At 37.3% G+C, this 14,166-nt stretch overlaps 1 protein-coding gene across 2 annotated transcripts in view; it reads left to right on the forward strand.

Moving 5' to 3' along the window:
* The window catches only part of MRTFB (myocardin related transcription factor B), a 64,122-nt gene extending 50,373 nt beyond the window's left edge, over positions 1-13,749 (forward strand). For both annotated transcript variants that reach the window (XM_074158816.1, XM_074158817.1), the window contains exons 12-15: positions 4,184-4,342; positions 4,637-4,774; positions 6,250-6,310; positions 8,252-13,749. In XM_074158816.1, coding sequence (XP_074014917.1) covers positions 4,184-4,342; positions 4,637-4,774; positions 6,250-6,310; positions 8,252-8,790 — 897 coding nt within the window. In that variant the 3' untranslated portion in view covers positions 8,791-13,749. The remainder of the gene's footprint in view (positions 1-4,183; positions 4,343-4,636; positions 4,775-6,249; positions 6,311-8,251) is intronic.
* Positions 13,750-14,166: the final 417 nt, after the last annotated feature.

The raw sequence follows: 14,166 nt of genomic DNA on the forward strand, positions 1-14,166 counted from the left end.
CTATCACTATACTCCCTGTTAAAGAGTCCCTCCCCATCTTTCCTGTAGGCCTCCTTTAGGTACTGGAAGGGGCTATAAGGTCTCCCAGGAGCCTTCTCTTCTTCTCCAGGCTGAACAACGCCAGCTCTCTCAGCCTGTCCTCATAGGAGAGTGCTCCAACCCTCAGATCATCTTTGTGGCCCTCCTCTGGACTCACTCCAACAGGTCCATGTCCTTTTTATGTTGGAGACCCCAGAGCTGGACGCAGGTAGGGTCTCACCAGAGCAGAGCAGAGGGGCAAAATCCCCTCCCTCGACCTGCTGGCCACGCTTCTTTCAGTGCAGCCCAGGATGCAGTTGGCCTGGGCTGTAAGCACATATTGCTGGCTGATGTTGAGCTTATCCACCAACACCCCCAAGTCCTTCTCCGCAGGGCTGCTCTCAATCCATTCTCCACCCAGCCTGTATTTGTGCTTGGGATTGTCCCAACCCATGTGCAGAACCTTGCACTTGGCCTTGTTGAGCGGCATGAGGTTCACATGGGCCCATCTCTAAAGCCTGTGAAGGTGTGGCTTATAGTAACTGATATCAACCCACCAGCACCAGTCATCATAAAAGAAAGGAATTCAGAGATTGGGTTTGGATTGCTTCCTTATCACTGCTATCAACTGTAAGGCTCCTATCACTTAGAACAATGTTTTTCAGCCTGCCCCAAGGAAAGGATAATTCAGAAACAACATGAAATTTCAAGATGAAAACGGTAATGAAGAGTATGTTATGTAACTGTTACAAAATATCTCAGCCTTCAAAGTTTATATTTCAGTTTATAAAAGTACATCATAAAACCCATGTTCTGATGTGATCTAAGGCTTCTACTTGTGCGGTGTCCCCTAATCTGCTTCTCCTAAGGCTCTTATTCCAGATAAGAATTTATCTTAGATGTATTATTATGCCCTGCAATTCTTCAGACAACTGGCTAATAACAGGGAACACAACTAAATGAGCATCATCACTCTTCAGCCTGCTTGTTCAACCTGTTTAATTTCATGGACATTGAAGTTATCCTACAGATGTCAAAACTGACATATATCCAAAAAGCAGACAGATTTCATCCAGGTTCTCTGGGATATGGTGGGGGGCTAATCTTACGTTGTTAATTTGACAGGTCCCATATAGAAATTTTCCAGTCATCCTGATGCATGTACTTGTGCCAGAGACTTCCAGTTTTCTTCCTTTGCTGTCTAGAAGTTCCCTGAAACGATTGCAGGAGATAACCAAGAATGGTCTTTCCTCCATTCGGATCAGTTGTCATGGAGACCACATAGTTCCTAGCAGACTTTAGTCTGCGTCTGGCTATCATGGAGCTGAACAGCCTGCTTGTCCTAGCTGTTTTTCTCACACATCTACTGCCATCTTTTACACAGGAAACCAGACAGCGTAATTGCAGGTTTTTTACATCAGATTATATAATACTGATATGATACAATAGATCAGGACAGTCTTCATGCATTCAGCATTAGATCTGCCCATCTGCTGTTTTCATTTCACAAGGCTTGGATCTTTCATCAGGCAGATTGAACTAATGAACTGTGAGCGAGTAATGCTACTTATTAACACTTTTTAGTGAAGCTGGTCTTCATGATAGTTATCATCTCCATAAACAGTTGTTTTCCAGAACCAATTTCCCTTGAATTCATCTTGACTTTCTCAGTTAGCTCAGATTTTTAATGAAACCAGCTGATTATTCCTTTTATTTTCTCCTACATGCTTGAGGTGTCTCTTCACATTCTAGTTACTACATGGCCCTTGTTCTTCAGTTCATTCAGTAATAAGGAGACATCTCCACAGCCATTCACCTCAGTGGTAGACAGCTGGAAAGTACAACAGTTTTCACAGAGATGATCCAGGTGACTAACAAAAACTGTATTAAGCCCTCTCACAGGTATTGGTATTCAGACTGTATTCCACAAAGCTATCCTAGCTCTATTTCCATCCCTGATCTAAGATTTGTCACACCTTTGTCATAAAGGTATGTGGGAGTGATACTGAATTTAAAAGAACAGTCTTATGCACTTGTACGTTCATAGACCTTCCCTAGCCAAGGGATCAGGGCCAGCCAGCATGGGTTTATGAGAGGGAGGTCCTGCCTGACCAACTTGATCTCTTTCTATGACCATGTGACCCGCTTTCTCGATGAGGGGAAGGCTGTGGACGTTGTCTACCTGGACTTTGGTAAGGCCTTTGACACCGTCCCTCACGGCATTCTCCTGGAGAAACTGGAGAATCATGGCATAGACAAGTGTACCCTCCGCTGGATAAAAAACTGGCTGGATGGCCGTGCTCAGCGAGTTGTGATTAATGGAGCAAAATCTGGTTGGCGGCCGGTCATCAGTGGTGTCCCTCAGGGCTCAGTTTTGGGGCCAGTCTTGTTCAATATCTTCATTGATGATCTAGATAAGGGGATTGAGTGCACCCTCAGTAAGTTTGCAGATGACACCAAACTAGGTGGGAGTGTTGATCTGCTTGAGGGTCGGCAGGCTCTACAGAGGGACCTGGACAGGTTGGACCAATGGGCCAAGGCCAATGGGATGAGGTTTAATAAGGCCAAGTGCCGGGTTCTGCATTTCGGTCACAACAACCCCAGGCAATGCTACAGGCTTGGGGAAGAGTGGCTGGAAAGCTGCCTGGCAGAAAAGGACCTGGGAGTGTTAGTGGACAGCCGGCTTAACATGAGCCAGCAGTGTGCCCAGGCAGCCAAGAAGGCCAACGGCATCCTGGCCTGTATCAGGAATAGCGTGGCCAGCAGGAGCAGGGAAGTCATCGTGCCTCTGTACTCGGCACTGGTGAGGCCTCACCTCGAGTACTGTGTTCAGTTTTGGGCCCCTCACTACAGGAAAGACATTGAAGTGCTGGAGCGTGTCCAGAGGAGAGCCACCAAGCTGGTGAGGGGTCTGGAGAACAAGTCATATGAGGAGAGGCTGAGGGAACTGGGCATGTTTAGTTTGGAGAAGAGGAGGCTGAGGGGAGACCTCATTGCCCTCTACAACTACCTGAAAGGAAACTGTAGAGAGGCGGGGGTTGGCCTCTTCTCCCAAGGGAATAACGACAGGACCAGAGGAAATGGTCTGAAGTTGCGGCAGGGGAGGTTTAGATTAGATATTAGGAAGAATTACTTTACTGAGAGAGTGGTCAAGCACTGGAACAGCCTGCCCAGGGAGGTGGTGGAGTCACCATCCCTGGAGGTATTTAAGAAACGTGTAGACGTGGCTCTTCAGGGCATGCTCTAGTGCCCGGGATTGTTGGTTTGTGGTGGGGTGTTGTGTGTGGGGTTTAGTTGATGGATGCTGCTTGCTTTTTTTTTTTTTTTTTTTTTTTTTTTTTTTTTTTTTTTTTTTTTGGGGGGGGTGTTGTTGTTTGTTTGGTTTTGTGTTGTGTTTTTTTGTTTGTTTGTGTGTTTTTGTGTTTTGTTTGTTTTTTTTTTTTTTTTTAATGTGGTTGGACTCGATGATCTCAAAGGTCCCTTCCAACCACTAAGATTCTGTGATTCTGTGATTCTGTGATTCCCTTTAACTTAAAAATATGAGAAGCTTGGAATCATTTACAATGAGTGTATGGACTATCATTCGAAGAAATAAAAACTTTATGTACATACCAGTAAGCAAAGTTACAGTTGATACCGAAGTTCATCAGTTATATTTTTTGCCTCTCCCTCACTACTCATAGATGTCTGTAGTTAAAAGAAATTAGAATTCTATGGCACAAACCAAACCATTCTGTCTTAGAACAGGCAGCATAGGACAAGTGTGGATACATGTAGTAGTTTGCATCAGGCCAGAAATATGTTCATTTTATTGACTGTCCACTAGGTGGGGAAATAATGCATACTGTATTAAACTGTTCCATACTCTTCTGAATGTCAGGCTTCCTGGAAAACTGCAGGGAAATATTTTTAATTATCAGTGATGAATGAAAGCATGTCACAGCACAAAGTTTCTTTTGAAGAGTAATTGTGCTAGATTTACAAATTACTCCACTGGAGGGAAAAATCAGTACAAATAACATTCCATTTATAGGGAATTTAAGCAAGCAAGGATTTAAAAAAAAGGAAAAAAAAAAAGTCTTAAACCTTATAGATGTCATTTACCCAATGTTAATTTAAAAAAAAACAACCCACAACCTAAGACTGATATACTAATCCTTTACAGGTTTTTCCACCTGCAACATCAAATACCGTATTTTCCTATCAGACTGCACCACTTACAACACCTTCACAAACTTTCATTAATAAAACATCAAACTCTAACATTCACACTGGTGGTAATCAGGTTCCCTCTGTGCAGAATGGACCTGCTACTCCTAATAAGGTAAGATTAGCACAACAATGTTCCATAAAGTTTTATATTATTATTCTTAAATAACATGTGACTATGTATATATTGCAGTTCACTCAAGGAGGAATACTGTTTTGTAGATTATCATAATGCATATATGTATATATATATGAGAGAGAGAGAAATAAACTATTGTTTTAGCCCTCTGATTACCCATGCTATTGTTATATGTAAATATGTAGATTGGTACAACAAAATAGGATAACTTCATACATCTTGAATTCACCAGAATGTATTGTTTAGTCATTATTTTGTTATTTCACACAGCCTGGCTCTCCATCTCAAGCCCAGCCTTATATTGTTCAACAATCCCTCTTCAACAACACAGTATCCAAGGCAAAAGATCCTCCTCGTTATGAAGAGGCCATAAAACAGACCCGCAATATTCAGGCATCACACCGTGAGGTAGTTATTTTCTCCTGTTTAGTCTATTAAAACATTTTTTTTCCCTAGAATTATTGAAGCCATTGCTTATTTTAATTTTTGTTGGGTGTCAAAATTTTCTAATGTACCCTGTTAATATTTTCATAACTGTGTTTAACTGCAGGACTCCTGTTTCATGATTCTTTTTATTAAAGCAACAGACATGTAAATAAGTCTTACAGTATCCAGTTGGTGATATATATAATTGGGATAATGCTGCTAGTGCTACTTAACAATACCTAGCCTTCAACTGACTTGTTTCAAGGATGTCTGATACCCAAACTTCAGACTTAGAAGAGAGAAAATATATTCTTATTTTCCAAAGTGAGTAAACTTGAGGAGAACGTGTGTGAGTGTATTTATACGCACTTAAGCAAACATATATATATATGTATACACACATGAGCATAGGTGCTTGCTTCAAAAGAGGCTATATTTAATGAGCTTGATGAATAATCCTACAGAGTGCTTTGTCATTTTACCATGATACCCTTCATATTGGAGGAAAGTTGCGAACAAAACTAATGAGCAACCCTAACCTCATGCATTTCAGAGCTATCCCAAAACATAAAACCTTGTAGTGACTTAGTATAGGTTGTTGGGTTTGTGGTGGCAGACAGGCAGAAGCATGGGTATCTAAGGCCATTTCATATGTTCTTGGCAGGTGTGAGACATCCACACAGCAAAGGCACACACAACTTCTTCTATCACTACCAGTTAGCAAAGTGCCTCCCCACTGGTCTCTTTTCGGGAGCTAGATCTCTTAATGACAAATTACATCCCATCCCTGGAGTATAACCAATGTTTTAAAACAGTTTTAGTTTTGAGACCATCATAAAAGTTTCTACTTTTCCTAAACCATTTTTGAAATAATAGGTTTGTGGGGGTTTTGTTACCTTACCTTAAGGTGCAAATATTCAGCAGATGGTTGTTTAAAACAAACAGATAAGCAGTTGATGAAAACTTCCCCCCCTTTAAAACAGAAAAAACCATGAATCTACAAACTGAGGGGGGAGAGGCCCACAAAAAAACAAAACAACTTGCACCTAAAAAAAATGCATCTTACATGATGGCTATTTGCAGGATAGCTCTGAGAAAAAGCAGTTCAGGGTGCACCCTCAAAGTCTTGCAGTTATTCCAGATACCCTGCTACAAAACAGGGTTAGTAATTCTCCTTCTTATCCCTAGTTTTTTGCACCTCTCTTCTAGGTTGCCTTCATTAAATCTTTGTCTTGCTTTTCAGATTTTTTCCCCTATTCCTTTGTACTGAAACTGACCACAGGGATTACAAGTGTTTCTCCAAAGTATTTCTCTGTTTCTAGATTGACAGTTTCACATGAAGAATTTTAGTCTTGATCATAGGTTAGTACTTATGTACTATTGAGAGAAGCTAGGATCAATCAGCTTAGGAAAAAATACTACATGAAAAAGCATAACCCTTTTTTTATGCACTACAGATTTCGAGTGCGCACAGTCAGCAGATGGATGATCTTTTTGATATTCTCATCAAGAGCGGAGGTAAGCAAATTGACATCTGTGTGATGTAGTGTTTAAAACCTGGTAATAAAAACTCGGTTCTATGATGAAAGGAAAGAATTCTTCCAGGGAGAAGAGGTAGAAGGTATCCAGACTGGATGAAACTAGTATTTCTGAAAGTTTGCAATAATTATCCATTAAAGAAAACACTTACCAAAACACATGCAAGTCAACCTGCTGTGGAACTTCTCTGCTTGTAAATTAGCCCAGGTAGACCTTTGCAATCATCCACACAGCATTCAAACAATTAAAATAACTCCTTAAGTGAGCACAGATGTATTTTATCAAAATTGGAAAAGTTGAGTAAGCCCATATAATGTAGATTGAAATGATACAAAAGACAGAATAAGGTAAGAGTTAACGCATGTTGATACATTATCAACTCTAAACATCAGAGATACATTACTGGGAAAAGTATGTATGAACTACGTAGAGACATTAATGAATAATAACTTCCTCTGTCAGTTAAAGTAAGGGAGCTATCAGAAAAAAACCTGAAATAACTGAAGTAATATACAAAGCAGCTTTGCAGTAAAAGGAGGCGGCTTTTAGGCATAATTAGGGTTTGTAGACTAAGAAGCCATTACAATACTGAGAAATGTTCTGGTGCGAAGCAATTCAATTAACTTAATGTTTTGTACTACTGTCATACAAGGATCTCGACAGCAGTGAATGCCAGGACATAAGTGACTGATTGTAGGCTATTAGAAGATTTTAGCCATATTTTAAACATCAAAGTATTTTCTCTTTCTCAAAGCAAATTGCAAAGTCAGCTGAAGACAATGGAGTGACAGACTGAGATAAGTGACCTGTGCAGTGAACAACTCAAGCTAAATTCAAAAATGCTTTCAGTGCTTTTATTAAAATACTGCATGGGTAGTTCCAAGTTCTACCTCTGGAACAGAGGATGTAGAAATCATTGGTGTGCTTACTTATTTGCTTTGAGTGCTACATTACTAAACCTATTTGATCTTAAAGGTAACAACTGCTCCATATTTGCCAAGTTGCCATAAAAAACCCAAATGTTTCCTTATCATCTTTATGAAAAACAAAGTAAAGCATTCAGGGCTTTCCGCTTCTGTAAGCAAGTTCTACACTGAAAAATGTTTATTTTATTAATGTGCTTCAGGAGAGTCAGAGGGTCCGTTTAGTAATGCTTTGCTTTTCATAAACAATCATTTCAATAGGTACTCTTCAGGTTTTAAGAATGTGGGTTTTGCTTGGAAGAATGGTGCAAAATATATTGTCAAGTATATTTTTGCTGGCAGAAACATCATATGTGCTAGAGGATTTATTTGCATATTCTAGTCTGTCTAATCTTATTTTTGCACTCCATATATAAGAATTACTTGGAACTTACTTTCCTTTATTTCATTATATTGTTACTGCCACTATCTTACATGGAACTTCTTGACAGAAGAGTAGTTTTAGATTCTAGAATCAGGAATAAACGCATCCTAATCACATCAGTTGGTCTCTAAGACTCTTAATTCATCGAGGTGGACACAGTACCAAACAGGGATGGAACTGAAAATTGGTCCAGGTATTTTTCTCTAAGTGAGGATATGTGCTGATTCCATAATTATTCTAATTAGTCAGAACTATAAACGTGAAGGAGGTAAAGCTAAAATCTAGAAAAATGTTCCTTTTTTCATCACTATAAATATTCTAATTGGCTGAAGCATTACTGGAAGCAGAACTCTGGAACTCGTTTTAAAATACTTTCTTGTTCATAGAGTACCTGACAGTCTGATGTATGTAGTGTTTGTATTATCAGAACAGCAAAATGACTCCGACTCCTTTGAGTTCACTGTGGATGCATCCCAAGGTGGGCAAAAAAGGGGTGGAAGTTGTAAGCCCAAGGATGTATGTCATTCTTTACTGAATTCAATAGTGTTTCTTTTTTTTTTTTTTTTATTACAGAGATTTCCCTTCCAATAAAGGAGGAACCATCTCCCATTTCTAAAATGAGACCAGTAACAGCCAACATCACTACAATGCCAGTCAATACAGTGATATCCCGCCCACCACCACAAATCCAAATGGCTCCTCCTCCTGTGTCCTTAGAACCAACAACCAGCTTGTCTATAAGTCTGGAAAACCAACTTGAAGCCCTCCTGGATGGAACTTTACCATCAGGTAATGAAATTCCTCAACTGACAAGCAGTAACGAGGACAGAGAGTCGTTTTCTTTAATTGAAGACCTCCAGAATGATCTGCTTAATCACTCCAGCATTTTAGATCACTCTCATTCACCCATGGAAACTTCCGACGCACAATTTGCCACTAATAATTCTTGCCTGTCTCTTGACCTTCCTGATACAAATTTGGACAATATGGAATGGCTAGACATTACAATGCCCAGCTCCTCATCTGGACTCACTCCTCTCAGTTCTACTGCCCCCAGCGTGTTTTCCACTGACTTTCTAGATCCACAAGACCTACAGTTGCACTGGGATTAAGCTATAGCAAATGAGAACATGACCTGCAAGTCTCTTTACATCAGAGGTCCATTATTATACCATTCTGATTGCAGTTAAGATAAATTAAGACAGTAATGTTTGGAAGAACAAATGCTTGAAGCTAATTCCTTATTGATTTTCAAGTTTACAACAGTGAGTTACTTTATGTTCCTATCAGTAATGCAGATCAGGGCCCTCTGAAAGCTGTATTTCACAAGTCAAGAAAGGATGATTGTACTTACTGATTAGAAGTACCCCAAGGTAAATGTATCACAGATATTTAAGAATGAAGTTATGTCTCTGACTTTGTAATGCTTAAATGAGCAACACAACATGGCTCAACTTAGAGAGAAAAAGTGAGATTTCAACTGTCTGTATTGGCACAGTGAGCAAATGTTTGGGGGAGGGGGAGGTATCACTGCACTTCATTGTTCCTGTGGATAGCCTGAGCCAGGTTCAAAATGAATTGTGAGGGCAAAGGCAAGTAGAAGCACTGGCTGGTTCAGTGAAATTTCATATATCTAGTCTCTTAATTTGTTCAAGTTGTTTTTATATTTTGGTTTTGTGGTTTTTAAAACTCTTCCCCCATTCTTTAATCACAAGGGAAGAATTTAACTGCATCCAAAGGGACATTAAGTGTAACTGCAAGAAATCCAAGGTAGCTATGCCAGGTAATATTGAGAACACTGAATTTTGTATAGCAATTCTCTGGATTTAATAGCTGGGTTTTAATGTGTATATCAGACAGTTATTTGTATACTCTTTTAACTTTGTATAGCTTATTTTTGTGAACAGAGGGGAACAGTGGTCTTCAAACAAGAAATTACTGTAAAGGAAATAATAAATATCCTAATTTACTTTGTGTTTGAGGATATTTGTTAGATCATTGAATCCAGTATCTCAGCATATTAGAACAGTTTGAGGAAGTAGAAAGTTTAATTAATGCTGTTGTACACTATGATCCTGCAAGCACCTATGCAAGAATAGTCGCAATGCCCTCAATAAAAGATGTTTGTAGGATCAGACCGAGTTGCAGGGGACAGTACTGACAGGACAACCATCATTTCTTAATGAATACTTTATCTATTGGACAGCTTTATCTACCACTACATAACATCAGGGAAGCTAAACAGAGAAGCTGCTCAGTGAGAATCCTAAATAGCACACACTTATGGAAAATTATAAAAGGCAGTATCAGGATGTACTGTTTTGTGATAAGAAGGCATATTTCATACCTGAAACAGATAATAGCAAAAATTAAGCTCTTACCTCACAGCACATGAAAATGTTATTAATATTATTTTTTTAAAGCCCTTAGTTGTTTTTTTCAGAGCCTGTTATGAAAGCAGTTGGAAAAACAAACAAAAAAATGTGAATAGAAGTAAAATGCATACTCTGTAATTCTATGGTTGTCTTCTCAGGTAATAGCTGTTAAATGTTGCCCATAGATGACGTAGGCTGATAATCAAACATAAAATTGGAATTATTTCCTATTAGGGAATTCTTAAATTAAGATAAAAGGAAACAGTCTCCTGTTTCCTGAACAATGGAAACATGATATGTTTTCTAGTCTGAAAACTGATCTTCCCTCTCTCACCACCAACCTTCAAAAATAACTTTTTGTAGGAACTAATGAAAAAATGCCCTGAAGCTTTTGCTTACTTCTTAGAGTAATGATATGTATCAGAGAAATAATGAAAACAGAAAGTAGCTGTTAACTATTTAGCAACCTGTATGACAAAAAAAAAACAAAACACCAACAAACCCCACAACACAATCATGTTAATATCAAACTAAATACTTTTGTCAGAAAATGTTGTGGAATTAACTGCAAATTTATGTCACCAGATATACAATGCAGTCTGGTTTACTAATGTTACAGAATTCCATTGGCTTCAGATAAAATAGTGGATTATATCATTGATTCAGGGTTTAAACTGTCATCATATGTTTGCATCATATCAGTTATCAGCACTTTAAATCATTATGTATCTTCAATAGTTTTACAGGCCAGGATTTACTTTAATCTGAAACTAAGTCCAGAAAAACAATCTGTGGAGATTTTCACAGCAAAAGATTAAGTTGAAAGACATATTTCCTTATTCCTTCTTGCTGTCCCTACAGTAATTGAGTACAATATTACACATGGACTGTATGCCTTAAATTTTGATGGTATAGGACTCTTCAATAATGTTGAACAAATCCATTGAACTTTTTGCATTCTTTTTCACATCATATTATCTTGGGAGCTAATACTCTGAGATACTAAGTGCCCTCAGCTGTTACAAGAATAAGAATTAAGGACTCTTGGTCTGATAGGAACAACTTTGAATGAAATTTAGTGTTCTGCAGTACTGTCAGTTTATTATGTGTGATACGCCAGACATCAAACCACATGTGCGGTTAGTTACCCCTTTTTGACCCTGCCTCCTGATTAAATAAGAGGCAAGTAAATTAATTTTTAGTGGACAAATTAACCTAGAGCAACTGTACTGTCATTTTTGATGTGCATGTAAATAGAGCTTAAAACTGGCAAAGTCATCTTGCTACAAAGCTATCCTTATTGGCAGTGTAGAATGTTAACTAATCCATAGGAATCTATGTGCAGAAATAAACCCAAACAGTTGAGATGTGTTGTTATCAGTACAGTATAGCTTTCTACTCTCAAAGTCTATTTGCAAAAAAAAAATATTACTAAAAAATCTAAGGGATCATTTTAGTTTTTAAAGTACAAATATTCTAGTGTAGGGAATGTGTGATTACTTTTTTGTACATTTCAGAATTATGTGTATTAAACCTTATATACAATGGTTTGCTTTAGACTTTGTTCTGAAATGTGATATATTTGCCATAGTTAAATATGCCTGTTATGGCAGAAATAGGTTTTGCTTAGACTTTTGTGTGTGCATGTTTTACATGACAATTTTTGTAACACAAATACAATACATTTTAGAAATTTCATCATGACTGTGCAGTTTGACTGTACAGAACTGAATATATTTCTCATTAAGAGAACAGTTGCAAAGGAATGCACTGGCACTAAATTTGCCATTTAATGGCTGCAGTATACTAACAGAACATCCTATCAAATGTGTTGTTAGTAAATCCTTCAAAGTAATTAGAATACCATTTTATCAGTGTGAAAATCAAAAGTTGGTGTTACACTTCTAGACATGCAGAGAGCTCAGATACATGTTTTACAAGGCTAACGTTAATCAAAAGGAGACACATCCTGGATTTAATACAAAAATGGTATTTGTTACGCACTTTTAGTGCCATTCAGCAATTAGTTAAGGCAAGTAAGTTTACAGGCAAAATTTTGTTTAACAGTATAAATAGTTAAGAAATCATTGTCATAAATTTAGCAGTTCTCTCTGAGAATAAAATGAATTTATGGCAGTTATTCTCTACAGAAATTTAGAGTTTAGTCCAGCAATATGGGCTTGCAGAATCAGACCTTTAAAAAGCTGAGGCCACAGCTTTTAGAAATAATCACTACTTAATATTGAAATTTTTTTCTGAGGTATTTCTAAATTCACCAACAGGAGATATGTTCAAGGAAGCAGGTGATCAAAGTATGTAACATAAAGTTTAATATTGAAACTTCTAATCTCAAACATTTTGATGCCTGAAAAGCATGGGCACCGTAATTGGAAACCAAGCACAAGCTGCTGAACTGCTTTCAAGGCAGAGAAAATGCAATCACAGAACACATTTAACTGGAAGGGCATTATGTAATCAAAACACAGTAAAGCTCACCGATGTAAACAACTATTATTTGGATAGCATCTTCAGTGTATTATAAACTTAAAGCAAATTCTATTAAAACTGGAAAAAAAATTTCTTCCACTTATCTCTAGTAAATGTTCTGTTAAAACTCTTTATGTTGTGGTCTATTAAATTGCCTTTTGATGACTTCTAGACCATACCACAGATGGTTTTTTTATGTGAGATACGTGGAACGGAGTTGCATATAGTATATACATGGCCAATAAAGAGCATCCACTAAAAGCTGCAGTAATCTCAAGTATTCCTTTTGTACCAGTTTGCTAGGAATAAAGTGCAAAAAAGAGACACCTACATCATTCTGTAGTGTCCAATACTGAATATAAAGACTTTTTAAGTTAAAAGTGCATAAATGTATTTGTAGAAATCTAGCCAAAAAAGCCATTCTAGCTATGAGAGCAAATTCTCAATAAAAAGCAGGGAATGGTTAATAACTATATAATCACACTATTTTTATAAAAAATACAGCTCAGATATTCAAAAGACAGCCTAGAATAAATTATAATATAAAAATTTAAATAGGAACCAAAGCATTGCCATTTATATTGCCAAAGGAGGCACTTTGTACTTTGAAACATAGAAAATTAAATCCCCAAAAGTATTATCCATACTTTTTTAAAATTAAGGATGTAGATATTTTCAAAGCTGTTTTTGATGTTTAACCGTACAGATTTGTTTTTGTTGTTTGAGAAATTTGTATTAAGTAATAGCACAGGCTTTTTTCCAGATAGGATTTTTCTTCACAGTACTGCTTGCAGTAGAAATAACGCTAACCCTAGTTGGTGTTTCTTTTCTTTTTTTCATAGTCGTAATTATGTCTTAGCATCTCATTTTGTGAGAAGAAGAAGATAGACACCTGTCTCTAGGGCGCTCTTCATTTAAGCACTACTTTACTAAATGCAAATTATGGCAATCAGGGCGTCAGTTTATGTATTGCCTTTCTATAAGAAACCATGATGCCTTTGTATTTGCTGTTTGCACCCCTAAAATCAATTCCATATGTTTGAATGCCATATGTTTTGCACATTGTACTGTATATATGTAATGCATACTGTATTTTTATATGTGTACTACATTTATCAAATATTTTGTACATAGTGGCAATATTGTAGCTACTGAGGAAATGTTTGATATTTCAGCATTTTTGCTAAGTGTCTCAAATAAAAAAGGAAAACTGTGTTCATTTGTCCATGCTTACTTCTAAAAAGTGAAAAATATCATTAATAATAATCAACAAAAATTCTAACTCTTATGAGTCAGAAACATTTGGCCTATGTTCTAAGTATCTTTCTCACAAAAAGGAGTAAGAATGAAATCAGCACTTTGACAAAGTCCAAAAGAATGATGGTTTGTCTTCAAAATCAGAGCTAAATCTGTAAGAACAGAGATTTCCTGAACTCTCAGTTTAGATTTGGACTTTTTATTTTTTTAAGCATTACTATTATTAATTCCTTGTCTGGTTTTTTTATTCTTTTCTCAAGAAAAGGTCGGGTAAGAATCCAGGCTTTTTAGTACTTTTTGTCATTTAAAAAAAATAAAAATCCTAACGTATGCACAAGTATAATTATCTTACATAACACACAGGTAAAA

This window comes from Numenius arquata, chromosome 14 (genome assembly GCF_964106895.1).
Source record: "Numenius arquata chromosome 14, bNumArq3.hap1.1, whole genome shotgun sequence".
In the NCBI taxonomy this organism is placed as follows: Eukaryota; Metazoa; Chordata; class Aves; order Charadriiformes; family Scolopacidae; genus Numenius; species Numenius arquata.